At 46.7% G+C, this 16,539-nt stretch overlaps 1 protein-coding gene across 2 annotated transcripts; it reads left to right on the top strand.

The window, feature by feature from the left end:
* The first annotated feature begins 550 nt into the window (after nt 1-550).
* Nucleotides 551-16,198, top strand: TAF6L (TATA-box binding protein associated factor 6 like). 2 transcript variants are annotated; one of them, XM_035099356.2, is made up of 11 exons: nt 551-603; nt 2,620-2,806; nt 3,677-3,763; nt 4,136-4,286; nt 5,242-5,292; nt 5,886-5,980; nt 8,132-8,206; nt 8,758-8,978; nt 10,681-10,813; nt 11,885-12,013; nt 13,183-16,197. In XM_035099356.2, the coding sequence occupies exons 2-11, from the start codon at nt 2,660-2,662 to the stop codon at nt 13,969-13,971; spliced, it is 1,878 nt and encodes a 625-aa protein (XP_034955247.1). In that variant the 5' UTR covers nt 551-603; nt 2,620-2,659; the 3' UTR covers nt 13,972-16,197. The 2 variants fall into 2 exon arrangements, with proteins under 2 accessions (XP_034955247.1, XP_060125517.1); XM_060269534.1 differs by lacking the exon at nt 551-603 and adding an exon at nt 667-1,001 and having other exon boundaries at nt 13,183-16,198.
* Nucleotides 16,199-16,539: the final 341 nt, after the last annotated feature.

Below are 16,539 nucleotides of genomic sequence, written 5' to 3'. Positions count from 1 at the left end.
GTGTAGATACATTAGTGCAGCTGTATTTGAATTGTCCCATTACAATTTCATGCTTGCTTGGCCCCACTGGGTTGGATCCAATGATAGTGCAGTGCTACTCAGAGTAGGCTCACTGAAATGATCGACAAAACTACCTACCGGTAAGATCCATTCATTTCAATGGGTCTACTCTACTGTGAGTTGAACTCAACCCACTAATATAACTCCCTCTCATCCCTTTGCACCTCGTATGCTCCATATACCTACCAACTTCATGCATCTATGTAGCTAAGCTCATGCCAGAAATAACTATACGAGTCGCCGCAACAAAACTCCGTTGCTTTTGCCGCAGCTGACTTAAACACGGCTGCTTCAGAGTTGCTGCCCCTTTAAGCTACAGCCTTGGGCGGCTGACCTCGCTCTGTCACATGACGGGATTCTGGCAACACCGGCGGCTTCTGCCCTTACTTCGTCACGTGGCGACGAGGCGCTGCGACGCCGGGACCAATAGGAGCTCTGGTGAGCTGCGCGGCCCCGCTTCTCGCCAAGCTGCTGCTGCTGATTGACTGAGCCACAAAGAAAGGCGTGGTTGGAGAAGGCAGAGGTCTTGGAGGTGGGAAGCAGGTAACTTCTTTTCACTTCTCTTGCCGCTTTCTATTATCCGGGCGGCGGCTCTAAGGTTGCTCTCATTCCTCCCCCCCTCCCCGCATGCAACTATGGAATCATAGAAGTGTAGAGTTGGAAGGGATCACGAGGGTCATCTAGTCCAACCCCTGCAATTCGGGAATCTTTTGCTCCACGTGGGGCTCGAACTCACGACCCTGAGATCAAGCGTCTCATGCTGTACAGATTTATAAAGAAACTCTTTCCGCATCCTCTCAAGGATCCAGCTCTCCTTTCCTTCCAATATCTCTTCCCAATTTTGAATGAACTGTTTACCCCTATGGGGCTGAGGGCGGGCCGGTGGGCGAGAAGAGGGAGCTTGGCAATGGCGACTGTGGGAGGCGGGAGATAATGGAGAGGTTTGTTTTATTTCCTTACATTTATTTCTGCTGTTTTTTTCTTGTGCAGTTGGTGATACTATTAATAGTAGTAGTATTAGTCGAATGGTTCATTTATTACCCACTAAAGTCATAGAATATAAACAAAAGCTATCAGTGACTACTAGCCACAATGGCTATGCCATAGATGCTTGTGAATACCAGTTGCTGGAAGCCGCTGTAAGGGAAAGAGCTGGCTAGCCTGTTTCCTACAAGCATCTGGTTGGCCACTGAGAGAACAGGATGCTGGAGTAGATGAGCCACTGGCCTGATCCAGCAGGCTCTTCTTTTGTACTTAAGGTCCCAGATTACAACAATTTACTCTACATTATACCCCACCTTCCTCCTTTCCTGCCTCTCACGGCATTATAGATGTGGATCACATGGTGGGGTCTCCATTTCACAATCAGGCAGTAAATAGACCATGCCCTGCTTAGGTGGAAGAATGATGGCAGCCTGGTGTGCCCTCATACCATACGTAGCTTGTAACCTAAGACCCCAAATTTTTATTATTTTTCTTGTGGGTTTCCCCCCCACTCCTCTTGCTTCTGTGGTGGGGCCCAGGTAGTTCCCAGATGCAGTTCTACTGCAGACACTGGCCAGATTAAAATTGGGCAAGGTGTTAGGAAGGTCAGAAGCTGCCTTATACCAAGTCAGATTGTTCAGAATTGTCTATTACACTGACTGACAGCAGCTGTCAGGGGTTTCATTCAAGAAATCTCAACCCAGCCCTACTTGGAGATGCCTTTGGGAGTTGAACCTGGGACCATATACATGCATAATAGAGTCTTTTTAGTAAACCACTCTGAAGGTTCTTCTACAATCAAGCAGCAGATACACTTTATGAAATGTTGTTGTTTAGTCGTTTAGTCGTGTCCGACTTCGTGACCCCATGGACCATAGCACGCCAGGCACTCCTGTCTTCCACTGCCTCCCGCAGTTTATGAAATACTTTTTATGAAATAAAAGTAACTAAAAAAGATAGATTCATTGTCACCGAGCCTTTCGGTACATAGGCTATCAGACAGAAGCCACATTCATAAGCCCCATATATACCCACTTGACAGCTTTGCTTGGCAAAAATGGGCACTATTACAAGTGCCACATAATACCTGTCTGGCCTTTCTAAGATCTTGGTCTTTTAGTGTGGCAGCACTTCCCTTTCAGAACTGCCTTCCTACTGATACCAAGCAAGCAACTTCACTGTATTCGTTTTGGTGCCTGCCAAAAGCATTCTAACCCTTCCCAGATGCTTAGAAATGCTAATGTGAATTTCAGTTTGTTTTAACTTTTTGTATGTTTATAAACTATTGTAAATTTATCTTGAATGTCTAGTTTTACTCTTTTTTGTAAACTTCTTTGAGTCAAGCAGTGTATAAATTGTGAGAAATCGAATAAATAAATAAAATCCCCCCTCCCCATTTAATCCCCACAACAACCCCATGAGGTAGGTTAGGGTGAGATGCAATTACTGGCTCAAGGTTACCTGAGTGAACTTCGAGGCCAAGTGGGACCCTGGTCTCCTAGGTCCTAGTCTGGCTCTAACCACTACACCCCACTGTCTCTCTCTTGCAGCATGCTCAACCTCTCTTTCATGTAGGCCTCAGTGAAGCCTTCTTACCTGTCCAGCTGCCACAGCCATGTCGGATAGGGAGGAGCGCCGCTTTGTGGAGATCCCGCGGGAGTCGGTGCGGCTGATGGCCGAGAGCACTGGGGTGGAGCTGACGGACGAGGTGGCCTCCCTCCTGGCTGAAGATGTCTGTTACCGTCTGCGAGAAGCCACTCAGGTGAGGGAGGCCTTGGTGGGTCCAGTCCTGAGGATTCTGGGAAATGGAGGGCCCATCTTTGGACCCTCCATCCCTCCTGCTGTTGACAACCTGTCTCCTTCCCAGCCCCAGTTTGCCAATAGGACACTATTTTGGTGACTGATCAGCCAGTTGGGCTTGCCGATCGGAAGGCTGGCGGTTCGAATCCCCGTGACGGAGTGAGCTCCCGTTGCTCTGTCCCAGCTCCTGCCAACCTAGCAGTTCAAAAGCATACCAGTGCAAGTAGATAAATAGGTACTGCTGTGGCAGGAAGGTAAATGGCGTTTCCGTGCGCTCTGGCACTTGTCACGTGTTTCGTTGCACCAGAAGCGGTTTAGTCCTGCTGGCCACATGACCCGGAAAGCTGTCTGTGGACAAACACTGGCTCCCTCGGCCTGAAAGCGAGATGAGCGCTGCAACCGCATAGTCGCCTTTGACTGGACTTAACCGTCCAGGGGCCCTTTACCTTTAGCAATTTCCCCCATTCCTTAGGTTGATAAAGAAAGAAAAAACCATGAAATCAAACCTGCAATGACATAAAAAATATAAATTTTAAAAATGCAGATATGTATGTAATAAAAGCCAAGGGAACCAACAATGTATGCTGAAAGTGCATTCATTTTCTTTTTCCACCTTTAAATATTTTGGACCTGAACTCCCATCAGTTGTGGGCAGCATGGTCATTTTGGGCCACTATTCCCATCAGCCCCATCCTGTTGTGGTCTAAGGATGCCTGATGGTCCACAGTGGGGGCGGGGAGCACACCTGGAGCAGACAGTATCGTGCTAGACAGCCCAAGGACCTGACTTCATCTGATGGGACTTTTTGTATGTCCTTTCCTCTCACTTTCAGAACAGTTCCCAGTTCATGAAACACACCAAACGGAGAAAGCTGACGGTGGAGGACTTCAATCGCGCTCTGCGCTGGAGCAATGTCGAGGTGAACCCAGGAAGCCTGGCTTTCTTGAGACCTGGCCCCAAATGGACCCCTCTCTGGACATCTTCCCTCTTGGCGGCACCTAAAAGCCAGGAAGCTCCTTGATAGTTAGAATGATTTAGGATGCTGCTTTCGCCCAGGCCTGAGGGACATAAGGTGCAAAGGAGCATAAGAACACAGGCTCCTGTTATCAACTAAAACCAGGCAGATTAGTAGCCACGTCACAGTGGGGGAGGGGTCCTCTTTAATGGGGTTGGCAGGCTAATTAGGAAATGGGGTGTGTGTGAGAGAGAGAGAGTGTGTGTGTGTGTGCTCCTGTGGCTGCTTTGCAAGGTTGGCGGCCTTGAGAGACTGAGGGTGTGCTATCTGTTGCAGGCAGTGTGTGGCTATGGCTCTCAGGACGCCCTCCCATTCCGTGCCATCAAGGACGGCGAACTGTACTTCCAGGAGGATCGTGAGGTCAACCTGGTGGAGCTGGCTTTGGCCACCAACATCCCCAAGGGCTGTGCTGAAGCAGCTGTGAGAGGTAGGCCTCAGGGGGTAGGGAGTGCAGGGCAAAGGGGTGAGGCGACTGCCCCAGGCAGCAGGGTCCACAGGGGCAGAAGATCCTGATGTAGATTCCCCCCTTGTTCCTGATGTAGATATGTCCCCACCCCATCTTACCTGGCAGGGAGGGGGGGGGGAACTGCCATTTTGTGGTTCGCCTTTGGTGCCAAAATGGCTCTGACCCTCCACCAACCTTTAGCTTACTTATCAAACCTTTATTAGGCATTTTAAACCGGAGGTGGGAGAGGTAGGCAGCCCCTTGATGCAATTCAAAAAAAGCAATGTAGTGTGTAATGTCTGGAAGGATATAGAAAGATGGCGCCGAGGTAAGACGCTCTTATCGGAGCTCGAAGAAATCTTTTAACTAAATGCCTTTCTTGCTGGCTCTCCTCCTTCTTTTGGCTTATATTTCCTTTTACCACTTTGTTGTACTTTTGAACATCCACCTCGGTGCCTGGATTTAATGAAGTTAACCAACCTTTAGCACCTGAGAGGATCTGCAGGGAAGGAGGCCGTCGGTTTTGGTATTTGGGGCCTGAGTTGCTTCGGGTTTTAAGTACTAACCCGACCACCTTGAATCGGGCCTGGAAAAGGGCTGGCAACTGGTGCAAGTTGTTTTCAAACAATGGATTATATGAGATCTAAACGGAACCCCAGGCAGTTATCAGGCTGCTGCATTTTGGACCAATAGAAGTTTCTGAGTTGCCTTCAAGGGGGGAGCACATTGCAGTAATCCAAGGCTGGGTTGAGCAGCTAAACCAGGCATCTCCAAACTTCGGCCCTCCAGATGTTTTGGACTACAATTCCCATCTTCCCCAACCACTGGTCCTGTTAGCTAGGGATCATGGGAGTTGTAGGCCAAAACATCTGGAGGGCCGCAGTTTGGGGATGCCTGAGCTAAACCATGGACCCTCTTCTCTTTGCTTTCTTTCTAGTTCATGTCTCTTACCTAGATGGGAAAGGAAACTTGGAACCACAAGGCTCTGGTAAGAACAGTTTGCTTAGTTGTATTTGTTGAAGTAACAACAACAACAACAACAACAACAACAACCCTGCTTCTCTCTCCCAACCCGCCCCTCAAAGTGAATCCCAGGCTTTAATGTTGGGTTTTTTTTGTAATTTGTTGTTTATTACATTTATACCCCACCTTTCCTCCAAGGAAATCAATGTCTTTCTCCCTCCCCCTCCTCCTTGCAAAAACAATTTTGTGAGGTATGTTACGACCCACTCAATAGTGGTGCATGGCCCTTGAAAGGTCACACAAAAGGGAATGTGGCCCTCAGGTTGAAAAATGCCCTGGCTCTGTGTGGCCAGTTGAAGCGCCCCGACCTTCTGCCCCACAGGCCTAGGCGACAAGGAAGCAATGGGTTGCTGAACTGTGTGGGACTGAGGTGATAAACCTCAGGCCTCACTCCTGTCCGCAATTGTGCTGAAGCATTTTGCAGCTTCTGGATCAAGCGCAAGGGAAGCCCCACATGGAGCATGTCGCAGATTCTGAAAAGAACCCGATTGGTTGGTTGCGTCCTTCCTTTCCCCCACCCGCTACAACCCCCACAATCTCTCCCTCTCATCCTTCCAGTGCCCAGCGCCGTCTCAGCCCTGACAGACGACCTGCTAAAGTATTACCAGCATGTGACCCGGGCCGTGTTGGGGGACGACCCCCAGCTGATGAAGGTGGGCAATGAGCAGAGGGGCGAGGGAGCGATCGAAGCAATGGCTGGGGCCACAGGTGGAATCAGAGAGCAGAATTGTGCTGGGTGGATAAACAGGAAGAAGCAGACATTTTCTGATCTGGGCGAAACCTCAGACAGGTCAAGTGCAAAGTGGTAGTGAGAGTGGTTTGGGGAGCATTTGGGTTTGCGGCCTGGAGTTTTGGAAGTGCATCCCGAGCAGCGTTTGCTAACCACTCACCAGCAGAGGTATTAACAGTTAAGAAAGTAAATATGGAAAAGAGGCGGGCCACGTATGAGGAAATCTTGACGAAAACTGAAAAAGGATGGAGTTTAAAACCTTTTGAGGACATTAAAGGAGTGTTAACAGGATGGATAGAATACCATCAAATAAATGATGTGCTTAAAGAAGATAGAAAAATAGGTTTTGAGGATAAAAGATCCAAATTTCAAATAGAAGTGCTAGAAGGCAAAACAAAGCTTTTGACAAAGATGTATGATCTGTTGTTGGAGTGGTATACAAAAGATGAGTTGACAAAAGAAGTGATGATTAAATGGGCAAAAGATTTGGGGCATAATATTGAATATGATGCGTGGTTGAAACTATGGAATCAAACTTTAAGATTTACAGCATGTACTGCCTTGAAAGAAAATGTATATAAGATGATGTACAGATGGTATTTAACTCCAGTTAAGTTAGCTAAAATGTATAGAATGAGTGATAAAAGTTGCTGGAAATGTAAAGAGAAAGATGGTGAATTTTATCATATGTGGTGGACATGCGAAAAAGTTAAAAGATTTTGGGAAAGTTTATATAATGAATTGAAAAAGATGTTTAGATATACCTTCCCAGAAGCATTTTTGTTAGGAATAATAGGAGGAGAGATTAGAAAAGAAGATCAAACACTGTTTATGTATGCAACAACCGCGGCTAGGACTTTGTTAGCCCAAAAATGGAAACTACAGGAATTACCTACAATTGTGGAGTGGCAGATAAAAATGATGGACTATGCTGAACTTGCTAGATTGACATGCAAGATTCGTGACCAGGGGGAGACAAGGTTTCAAAAGGACTGGAGTAAATATGTGGACTATATGGAGAAAAACTGTAGATCATTAAAAACTCTCGCAGGATTAAAATAAACCTTACGAATTGACCAATATGTTAAAAAAGGAACTGCAAAAAAGGGAATTAACAAGAAAACCGCATGAAGGGAGGGGGGGAAGTCATAGCTCGGCGGAGCAAGGTAAAAGATGTGAATATAAGATTTTGTATAAAAGATTGGTTTTGTTAATTTGTTGAATTTGGAAAATCGGAATAAAATGTATTTAAAAAAAAAAAAGAGCAGCGTTTGCTAACCATGGAATAGAAAAGACCTAAGTGGTTCAGGGCTTTTAAAATTGATACAAGAGCCTTGAACCTGGCTCAGTAGTTGTTTAGTACAGTGTTTTTCAACCTTTTTTGGGCAAAGGCACACTTGTTCCATGAAGAAAATCACGAGGCACACCACCATTAAAAAAGTTAAAAAAAATTAACTTTGTGCCTATATTGACTATATATAAAGTAATTCTCTTTATATATAGGCCATTTGTTAATGCCCTTTGTTGACTTTAAGCCTGGGTGGCTCTTTTTAATTTTTCCCCCCTTGCCACACAGTACAAACATTCTCAGGCGTTAAGCTTTCCTTGCCCTGACTGCCTCCTGTTCATCTGGGACTGCGTGGGAGCTACGTAGTGCTATTCCTACACAGTATGGTGTATATTCCTTTCACGTCCACTGGAGGGCGCTAGGTTTTTTAAAGTCAAATTCACGTTTTTACCTGTGTTAGGTGTGCGATTTGGAGACTCAAAGGTTCTGCAAACAGTCTCGTATTGGCAAGGAACGCTGTGTCCAAATTTGAGTGGAATCGGTCAAGCGGTTTCCAAGAAAAGTGGACTATAACAACCATGGCCCTTCTACATTTATATATATATATATATATATATATATATATATATATATATATATATATATATATAATATATTTTTATTTTTATATGTATAGATAGATAGATGGTGCTTTGACCATGCACAATGAAGTCTCACCCATCCAAGGGCACCAAACTGCCCCCCACCTTGCCAGTCCCCTAACCTTTCCACTTCCCTCCTGCTTAGGTGGCTCTTCAGGACCTGCAAACCAATTCAAAGATTGCGGCTCTCCTGCCTTACTTTGTCTACGTTGTGAGCGGGGTGAGTTGAGTGGCAAGTGCCCAGTTTCTCCCCACCCCTTGGGGAGGGCTTCTGCAACAACCAGCACAGGCTTCCCCACTCGGTTGGGCCTGTAGGTGTCCTTCGGAGTGGCACTTCCTGTCAAAGCTGGCATGAACCTCAGCTCATTCACAAGATGCTGGAATGTGTACAGAGGAGGGCGACCAAAATGATAAAGGGCCTGGAAACAGCATCTTGTAAGGAACAGTTTGGGGAACTAGGGATGTTTAGCTTGGAGAACCAAGAGATCTCTGCTGATCTTAACACCTAAGAGGGACTGTGGGAAAGAAGGTGGCCTCTCAGATATTTGGAGCCTACATTGTGCATGGGAGTGAGAGAAGGAGGTTGTGTTTACAACTGCTGTAAGGTTAGGTATGAAGGAAGGCACCTCCAGGCTGCGAGGGGTGCCCACCCTTGAGGGGAGAGGCTGTGTGCCAGTCAGCTAAGGCCCGAGGGCTGCCCAGGGGGTGATGTACGGCCTGGTCCTCTGCTGGCTTCTGAGCCTGCCTTTCCTCTCCTGGATCCCCTGGCAGGTCAAGTCCGTGAGCCATGACCTGGAGCAGCTGAACCGCCTTCTGCACGTGGCCAAGAGCCTCATCCAGAACCCCTACCTGTGCCTGGGCTCCTACGTCAAGAGCCTCATTGCCAGCGTCATGTACTGCGTCCTGGAACCCCTGGCGGCTTCTATCAACCCCCTCAATGATCACTGGACCCTGCGTGACTACGCAGCCATGCTGCTGGGACACATCTTCTGGTACGCCATTTCCTCCTTTGCGGCTGGGAGAGCCTTCCCCACCCCCACCCCCCCGGATTCCCGCTGAGGTAACTGGCTGGGAGGTGCACCTTCCTCTTTGGGATGTCACCTACTGAAATGTCTTGGGGACTCTGCTCTTTTTTTTTAACAGGTGGCCACCTGTCAGGAATTTTCCAGTTGTGGGTTGGTCCAGATGACCGTGGGGGGGTCCCTTCCAATGCTACAATTCGATGATTCCATCTAGCGGAAAAGTCTGGGGGCCACATTCGGTCATTGGCAAGCTTAAGGGAGCCTCATACAGGCATAGGCAAACTCGGCCTTCCAGATGTTTTGGGACTACAATTCCCATCATCCCTGACCACTGGTCCTGTTAGCTAGTGATCATGGGAGTTGTAGTCCCAAAACATCTGGAGGGCTGAGTTTGCCTATGCCTGGCCTCATGGATGAAGTTAGAGGCAATTGTGGACAGAGGAACAGGCATGACCCTCGGCAGTAGGCTGTATTCCTGCCACACCAAAGCCATTGGTTAATACACCCTAGCTTCATCCTGACATTCTGGGGGAGCGAGTTCCACGGTTTAGCAAATGTGTTTCATGAAGAAATATTTTCTTTTATCTAGACGTGCACTGTCCCATCGGTTGAGCAAACCCGTGGAGAGAAAAATATCCTTAACTCTTTTAGCATCATCTTGGTTGATTCTATTTCTGTGCCGCTTTTTATTCAAATAAATCCCAAAGCAGCTTACAAACGAAAGATAAAAAAAATAACATAATGGAACATCATGAATACAGCATAAATTATATAGAACGCTTAACAAATAATCAGTAAAACAATCAAACCCCAAATAAAACAATTACCATCTATGTAACGCTATTAACAAAACAACTAAAAAAGTACGCTAAACATCACAGTTACACCAAAAAATTTACAAGAAAGGATTCACAAAGTATGACAGCATTCGTATCTATAAAACAATATTATACAATGATAGCCATGTTCAAATATATAAAAGGATGTCATATAGAGGAGGGAGAAAGGTTGTTTTCTGCTGCTCCAGAGAAGCAGACACGGAACAATGGATTCAAACTACAAGAAAGAAGATCCCACCTAAACATTAGGAAGAACTTCCTGACAGTAAGAACTGTTCGGCAGTGGAATTTGCTGCCAAGGAGTGGGGTGGAGTCTCCTTCTTTGGAGGTCTTTAAGTGGAGGCTTGATGGCTATATGTCAGGAATGCTTTGATGGTGTTTCCTGCTTGGCAGGGGGTTGGAATGGATGGCCCTTGTGGTCTCTTCCAACTCTATGATTCTATGATTATCAACATTAATAAAATAGCAACAAAACAAACAAAGCCCTGTTGAATTTGTACTCTTGACAAGCAGAAAGCAATGGTGCCCAAACTGGATTGCCTTGCAAATAAAGGTCTTTTAAAATGTTGCTTGTCTGTTCGGACAAATCAGGTTTATATAGCTCAGGCTGACTCTACATTCCACTGCAAACTAGCCCACCCAAGAGAGAGGAGGCACGGTAAGGAAAAGTGATTCGCTAGGCAAGCTGTTTCAGAAGAGACTCTTGGGTGGGCTAGTTTGCAGGCTCCTTGGGGCAGGGACCTGCCTGCTGGTTTTTTTCTTACTTTTCATTTCCCCCTTTTTTCTTTTGCCATAAATTGATACATGCTGCATACACTGCAAAACTTTTTCAGGACTCACGGTGACTTGGTGAGCGGCCTATATCACCAGATCCTGCTGTCGCTGCAGAAAGTGCTGGCCGATCCCGTCCGCCCACTCTGTTCCCACTATGGGGCTGTTGTGGGGCTACATGCCTTGGGATGGAAGGTAACTGGCATTTTTGTATTTTATTTATTATTATTATTATTATTATTATTATTATTATTATTATTATTAGATACCCCTATGCATTATTTTCTGTCTCATCTCCACTCATATTGTAAAAAGTTCCTGCATGAATAAAGCCTTTAAACTCCAGAAACTGTAAGCGATTACTTCGATCAAATTCACCCAAGCTGCAAGGTCTGCTAACAGGGCACTCACCAGTTTCTCTACGTGCACAAGTTCTTCCGGATGAACAGGGATCATCACACCACCAGCTGCAATTAGAGAGGCCTCTGTCAGATTTTGCATGGTGCAGGTTACCTGGAAAATGGAAAGGAACATCAATATGTGTGAGGGGTCCTTCTAAGCCAGTGTTTCCCAACCTTGTGCCTCCAGATGTTTTCGGACTACAATTCCCATCATTCCTGACCACTGGTGTTGCTAGCTAGGGATGATGGGAGTTGTAGTCCCAAAACATCTGGAGGCACAAGGTTGGGAAACACTGCAGACATATCAGAGCCATTTGCATCAGTTGCACATAAAACCATACAACGGAAACCATATGGAAAAGTTAAAATCGTAAAACCGCCGACCATAGATGAAATAATGTATTCTTAACTGCCTGCATAAGCCTGACAGAATAGGAAAGTTTTCAGCGGGTGGCACAGAAAGGCCTGCTGTATCGCTAGTGGCAGAGAGTTCCACAGGACTGAGCCAGTGACACTAAAGGTTTATTGTCATTGTCAAATGAGCTTTGCCCTGCAGATGATGGCCGTGATCAAGCTGGAATAGAAGGGTTCTGGCAGTCCCTTAGGTACCCTGGACGTAAGTCATTCAGGGATTTGTAAATTGATGCAAGGACATTGAAACTGCAGGTAGCAGATGGGGTAACAGATGGACAGTTTGTGCCAGAGCTTCTTCTGAACCAGGCCCAAGGGCAGTGACACTGCAAGGATCTAGCCTGGGCCAATGCAGGGGCTACAGTGGTCTTCCTCTTGGCTGTGTCTCCCCAGCCTAGTGACCAGCACAGCTGACCTGTGTTGTCTCTCTGTTTCTCCGCCTCTTCTCACCCAGGCAGTGGAGAGGGTTCTCTATCCCCACCTCTCCACCTACTGGTCGAACCTGCAGGCCGTGCTTGATGACTACTCTGTGTCCAATGCTCAGGTGAAGGCTGATGGGCACAAAGTCTATGGAGCCATCCTGGTAAGTCCCTGCTGGTACCTTATGAGATACTTTTTTCATTTTTAAAATCGAATTTCATTGACAACAAGCAGGGTTGCAGAAAAAGAAAAGAAAAAGGGATGATAAGATTGCCCGTAAGGAAATAATAGGATGCAGCCACACAATTTTACTGCATCAATAAAAGGAAGAGGGAAGGGTGTGTGTGATCTATTATAAACAAAGGGTTCCATGGTCTAATCCAGAGGTTTTTTGGGCCACCATCCCTTTGGTTCCATAAATTCATCCCCAGAGCCCTCTATGCTATAGAAAGCGCTGTTTGCAATAACAGTTTGCATGAGCCAGTAAGGAAGCACAATAAAATCCCAAAACAGTAAAAAAAAACCATGCGTGTTTATTCAAAAGCCAATTAAAACGTGTTAGTTTAATGAATTACACTGAATAAAATTGATTAACCAGATCCTGTGACAGCAGCTTTTCAAAGTCATTGACACCTCCAGTCCTGTCCCCCCCTACCAACACCCCTTGCCTCTTAGCACCCCACTAGGCAATCCCACTGCCCCCCCCCCAGGGGATGGCACCACTGCATTTGGGAACCACTGGTCTAAATCAGAACAATTACAATTTTTAATACTTTGAAAAAAGATGAAAAAGTTACCTTAAACTGTACTAAATCCAGACATTTGCACAGACCTGTGTGACCCGACACTCCTGAGCTGCTGTGTTTGTATAGGAAATAAACCAAATGGCAAAGAAGGGATCGCAAGCCCTTTGGACACTTTTAGCTTATGTGAGATTTTTTGGTGATTTGCGAAAAGTTGGAATAGCCAATAGCCCAGAGATTGAGATCAAAAGGCTTCCAAAACTTGGCAGCTGAGGCCCAGGCTGCTCTCAAAAGGTGTGAGTTATGTCTCTTAGTTGTTTATGTCTCGATCCAAATCTACAAGCAAATTCAAAAGAGACGAATGAGGGTAGGGGTGATTTCTGAGAAATCTCGGCCTGCAAAAATATAGTCCAGCCTTTCGGTGGTCAGTGACGATGGGAGTTGTAGTCCAACAACAGCTGGGGAAATTTGAGAAACACTGCGTAACCCGCTCCCCATGAGGCCCAGCCTGCGAGCGCATTATGTGCCAGCCCACTTCTGCCCACTGCCAATGCTCATTGGATGTGCTGTTCCTCCTCCCTTCCTCCAGGTGGCAGTGGAGCGGCTCCTGAAGATGAAGGCACAGGCTGTATCGGCGCCTGTCCAGGCGGAAGGCTCCGGCGCAGAGGGGCGCTCGCGGGAAGGCTGCCCTTGGCTCAGCCCTCTCCAGGACCCTCAGGTGGAGTTCGGCTTTGGCATCGCCAGCCACCTGCTCCAGCTGGGCAGCGGTGGGCCCCAGGCCGGTGTGGGCATCTCCACGGACCCCCCAACCACCTCGTTGAACGAGATCTACCAGGAGCTGTACTGCTTCTTTGGGGACAGCCTGGCTACCCGTTTCGGCACTGGCTCAGGACTGTGCCCAGCCGAGCCGCTGCCGGCCAGCACTCCCAAGGTGGCGGATGCCAAAAAGGAGCCGCCAGCCTTTGGGGGCGGGGAGACGGCCCGCAAGATGCCCCAGCTGACGGCCAACGCCACCGTCAGCCCACGGGAAGAGGAGAGCCCCCGCGGGGAGTTCTCAGCCAGCCGGGCCCACCTGCAGCGCCCTGCCAGCCTGGCTCGGTCGCGCAGCGCCTCTCGCCAGCAGGGGTACCGCCTGGGCGTCCGGGACGTCTTCCAGAAGTGCCGCTTCTCCCCCCAGGGGCCGCCTCGCTTCAGCTTCTTGATCGCGGGTCGACAGGCGGAGAGGCAGTGCCAGGGGCGCCTCTTCCAGACCTCTTTCCTGCACCACCACGGCCCCGGCCACGTCTCCCGCTACACCCAGAAGCTGCCCATGATCGGGAGGACCAAGGCAGCGAAGAAGTGGGCCCACTCGGAATACTCTCTCTACCTGCCTCTCTGAAAGGGGCCGGCAGGGACCGGCTAGGGTGGCAGCGGCAGCAGCACCCAGCCCTTCTGGGCCATGTGCAATGTCATTTTTAAAAAAAAATCCCCCAAAGATGCACACTATTCAATTAGAAATAAAAATACAAAATAATAACCAAACAAAGAAAACAAATCACGCACCCATGTGGTGTCTCTCCCCCAATACTTGCCATCTCTTAATCTTTAGGCAATGTCATTTTTTTTAAGGGCCACAACCTTTCTCAGGTAGAGCGGCGACCACTTGTGTTTTATTCCTGGCGATTTGGGACTTCTCTTTTATCGGCTCTGCTTCTTTTGAGGGGCACAATTTCGCCACCGCTTGTGTGAGAGGTTGGGGGCAGGAGAGCAGAGCTGGTTTTACAAAGATGTCAACCCTGGAACTGTGAAGGGGGAAGGATTTGGGTTTGGGGCGAGGCTCCCGGCCGGCCTTTACTAATGTTTGTTTTGCACTACAACTCCCAACAGCCTCAGCTACCACACACTGGCCAAGACTGCTCTAGTTGTTGTCTGCTTGTGAAGGCACTGAGGACATACTCTGCCTCCTCTTTCTTCTATGACCACAGAGTGCTCTCGACCTGTTTTCCTTTGCAGTGGGAAACTATTTTGGAAATGGGGGCTCCGTTTTCCCTTCCCCCCATTTCCCTACCGAAAGAGAAAATTAATAAAGCAGCCCCTTATTTCCCTGATCTTTTTATAAACTGATGTCACAGTGGGTCATGCTGTTAACCAGAAGGTTGTTGGGCCAAGTCCACCCAGGGATGGCTGTGGGCAGAATTCCTGCATTGCGGGGAGGGGGTAGGCCAGATTAAACTTGGGGTCCCTTCCAACTCTACAATGCTGTGATTTTATTATTTAAATTGTGATCTTTCCCCCAAAAGAATCCTGGAAGCTAGTTTGTTAAGGGTACTGGGAATTCTAGTTCCGTGAGGGGTCAAACTACAATTCCCAAGATTCTTTGTGTAGGGGTGTGCCTTAAATGTCCAGTCTGTGTAGCCCTGGACTGAGTGAGACAAAGCAAAGTTTCAGATTCACTAGTTAGGAAAAAAAATCTTAATTTTTTTTTAGGAAGTCACTACCGTAAAAGTTTTGGGAGGGGTCCCTCAGGGTAGCTGTGGACTTGGGGAGGGGCAGGCTTATAGTGAGTGCATGAGATTATTCCACAGGAAGTGCTTTTTGTAAAATAAAATAAAAACCTCATCCTTTGTGTGTGTCTCTTCTCTCCCTTCAGCACCCCCCCCCAAAAAAAAAATTTTTCCCTTATTGGTTGAACACAGGAGTATTTTGGAACTTACTGTTTCTAATCCAGTTGGTAAATCATAATATAGGAAATTGCCTTCTACCAAGTCAGCCTTTTAATTTTTAATTATTACTGTGACTATTATTTAAATTTGTATGCTGCTTTTCCATATAAATATGCTCAGAGCATCACCCCCAAACAAAAATACACATCAATACTTCATTGCAATAGCAATAAAATAATAAACCATTTCAGAATAATGACAATCCAACAAATACCTCAGTTTGATTTTGTGAACATTATGATAATTTAAGTCATCATAGACAAACCATTAATCATTGAAATGTATCATTTAAAAGCCATTAAGTCAGTAGTCATCATTCTTGTGGCAGTGAGTTCCACAGATCTATCTATATGTGAAAAAATTCTTTTGTCTGTCCTGAATCTACTGATCTCCCAGCCATTATTCTATTCTATTTTCAGTTCTACTCTTTAAACAAACGGGGATGTTCTCTGGCTGCTTTCTCAACACCATACAACCCCCACCCCACCCCTAAAAATATCCACATATTTTAGCCTTTCTAAAGGTGCTGTAATCCTCACTTATCCTGATTCTGCTTTTGTCCCATTTCCTGAACTCTGCTGAGCAGCCACTGCCTCTCACCTATTGCACAGGGTTGTGAGGAAGGGGGGAAACACTGTACACCACCCTGAGCTCCCTGGAGAAAATGCAAGAAAAATAAAATTCAATGGAAAAAATACCCTCTCATTATGTGTGTGTGTTATAATCAGTGCCGGATTTATGTATAAGCCGAACAAGCTATAGCTTAGGACCCCCCACTCTTGGGCCCCCCCAAAAATTTAAAGGAAAAAAACCTGGGTGTACTTTCCCAAAATATAAGATAAAAAACAAAACCTACATACATCAACAGTGTTTTGTGTTGTGTAGGCTCCTATGACGTAAGTAATAGGCCCTGCCTGCTAGCCTGCTCCCTAAAATATCACTGGTTTGCTCATTTCTATATATAGGGTGCCTACATTTTCTGCATGGACTGGTTGCATGGCAACATGTGCAAATGGCTTTAGATACCTACGGTATTAGGTCCCTAAATTACCATTTAGCATATATTCAACACAAAAAAGCGGCAATTTGTTGTTGACAAAGGACAGCTGGAGATATAAAGGGCCCCATTAACTTCAGTAGCTTAGTTCTAGTTACAGGTAAGTAGCGATGTTGGTCTGACGTAGTCAAAACAAAATTTAAAAAATCCTTCCAGTAGCACCTTCGAGACCAACTATGTTATGAGC

The sequence above is a fragment of the Zootoca vivipara genome, chromosome 17, assembly GCF_963506605.1.
Source record: "Zootoca vivipara chromosome 17, rZooViv1.1, whole genome shotgun sequence".
Lineage (NCBI taxonomy): Eukaryota > Metazoa > Chordata > Lepidosauria > Squamata > Lacertidae > Zootoca > Zootoca vivipara.
The sequence above is the reverse complement of the archived record's forward strand: the minus strand, read 5'-3'. Positions and strand labels throughout refer to the sequence as shown.

Excerpts from the sequence above, each read along its gene's own strand:
- TAF6L (XM_060269534.1), top strand. The coding sequence starts at position 2,660 with ATGTCGGATAGGGAGGAGCGCCGCTTTGTGGAGATCCCGCGGGAGTCG. Across the intron at positions 8,207-8,757 it reads TTGTCTACGTTGTGAGCGGG|GTCAAGTCCGTGAGCCATGA; the intron begins GTGAGTTGAGTG and ends ATCCCCTGGCAG. Across the intron at positions 8,979-10,680 it reads CTGCTGGGACACATCTTCTG|GACTCACGGTGACTTGGTGA; the intron begins GTACGCCATTTC and ends AAACTTTTTCAG.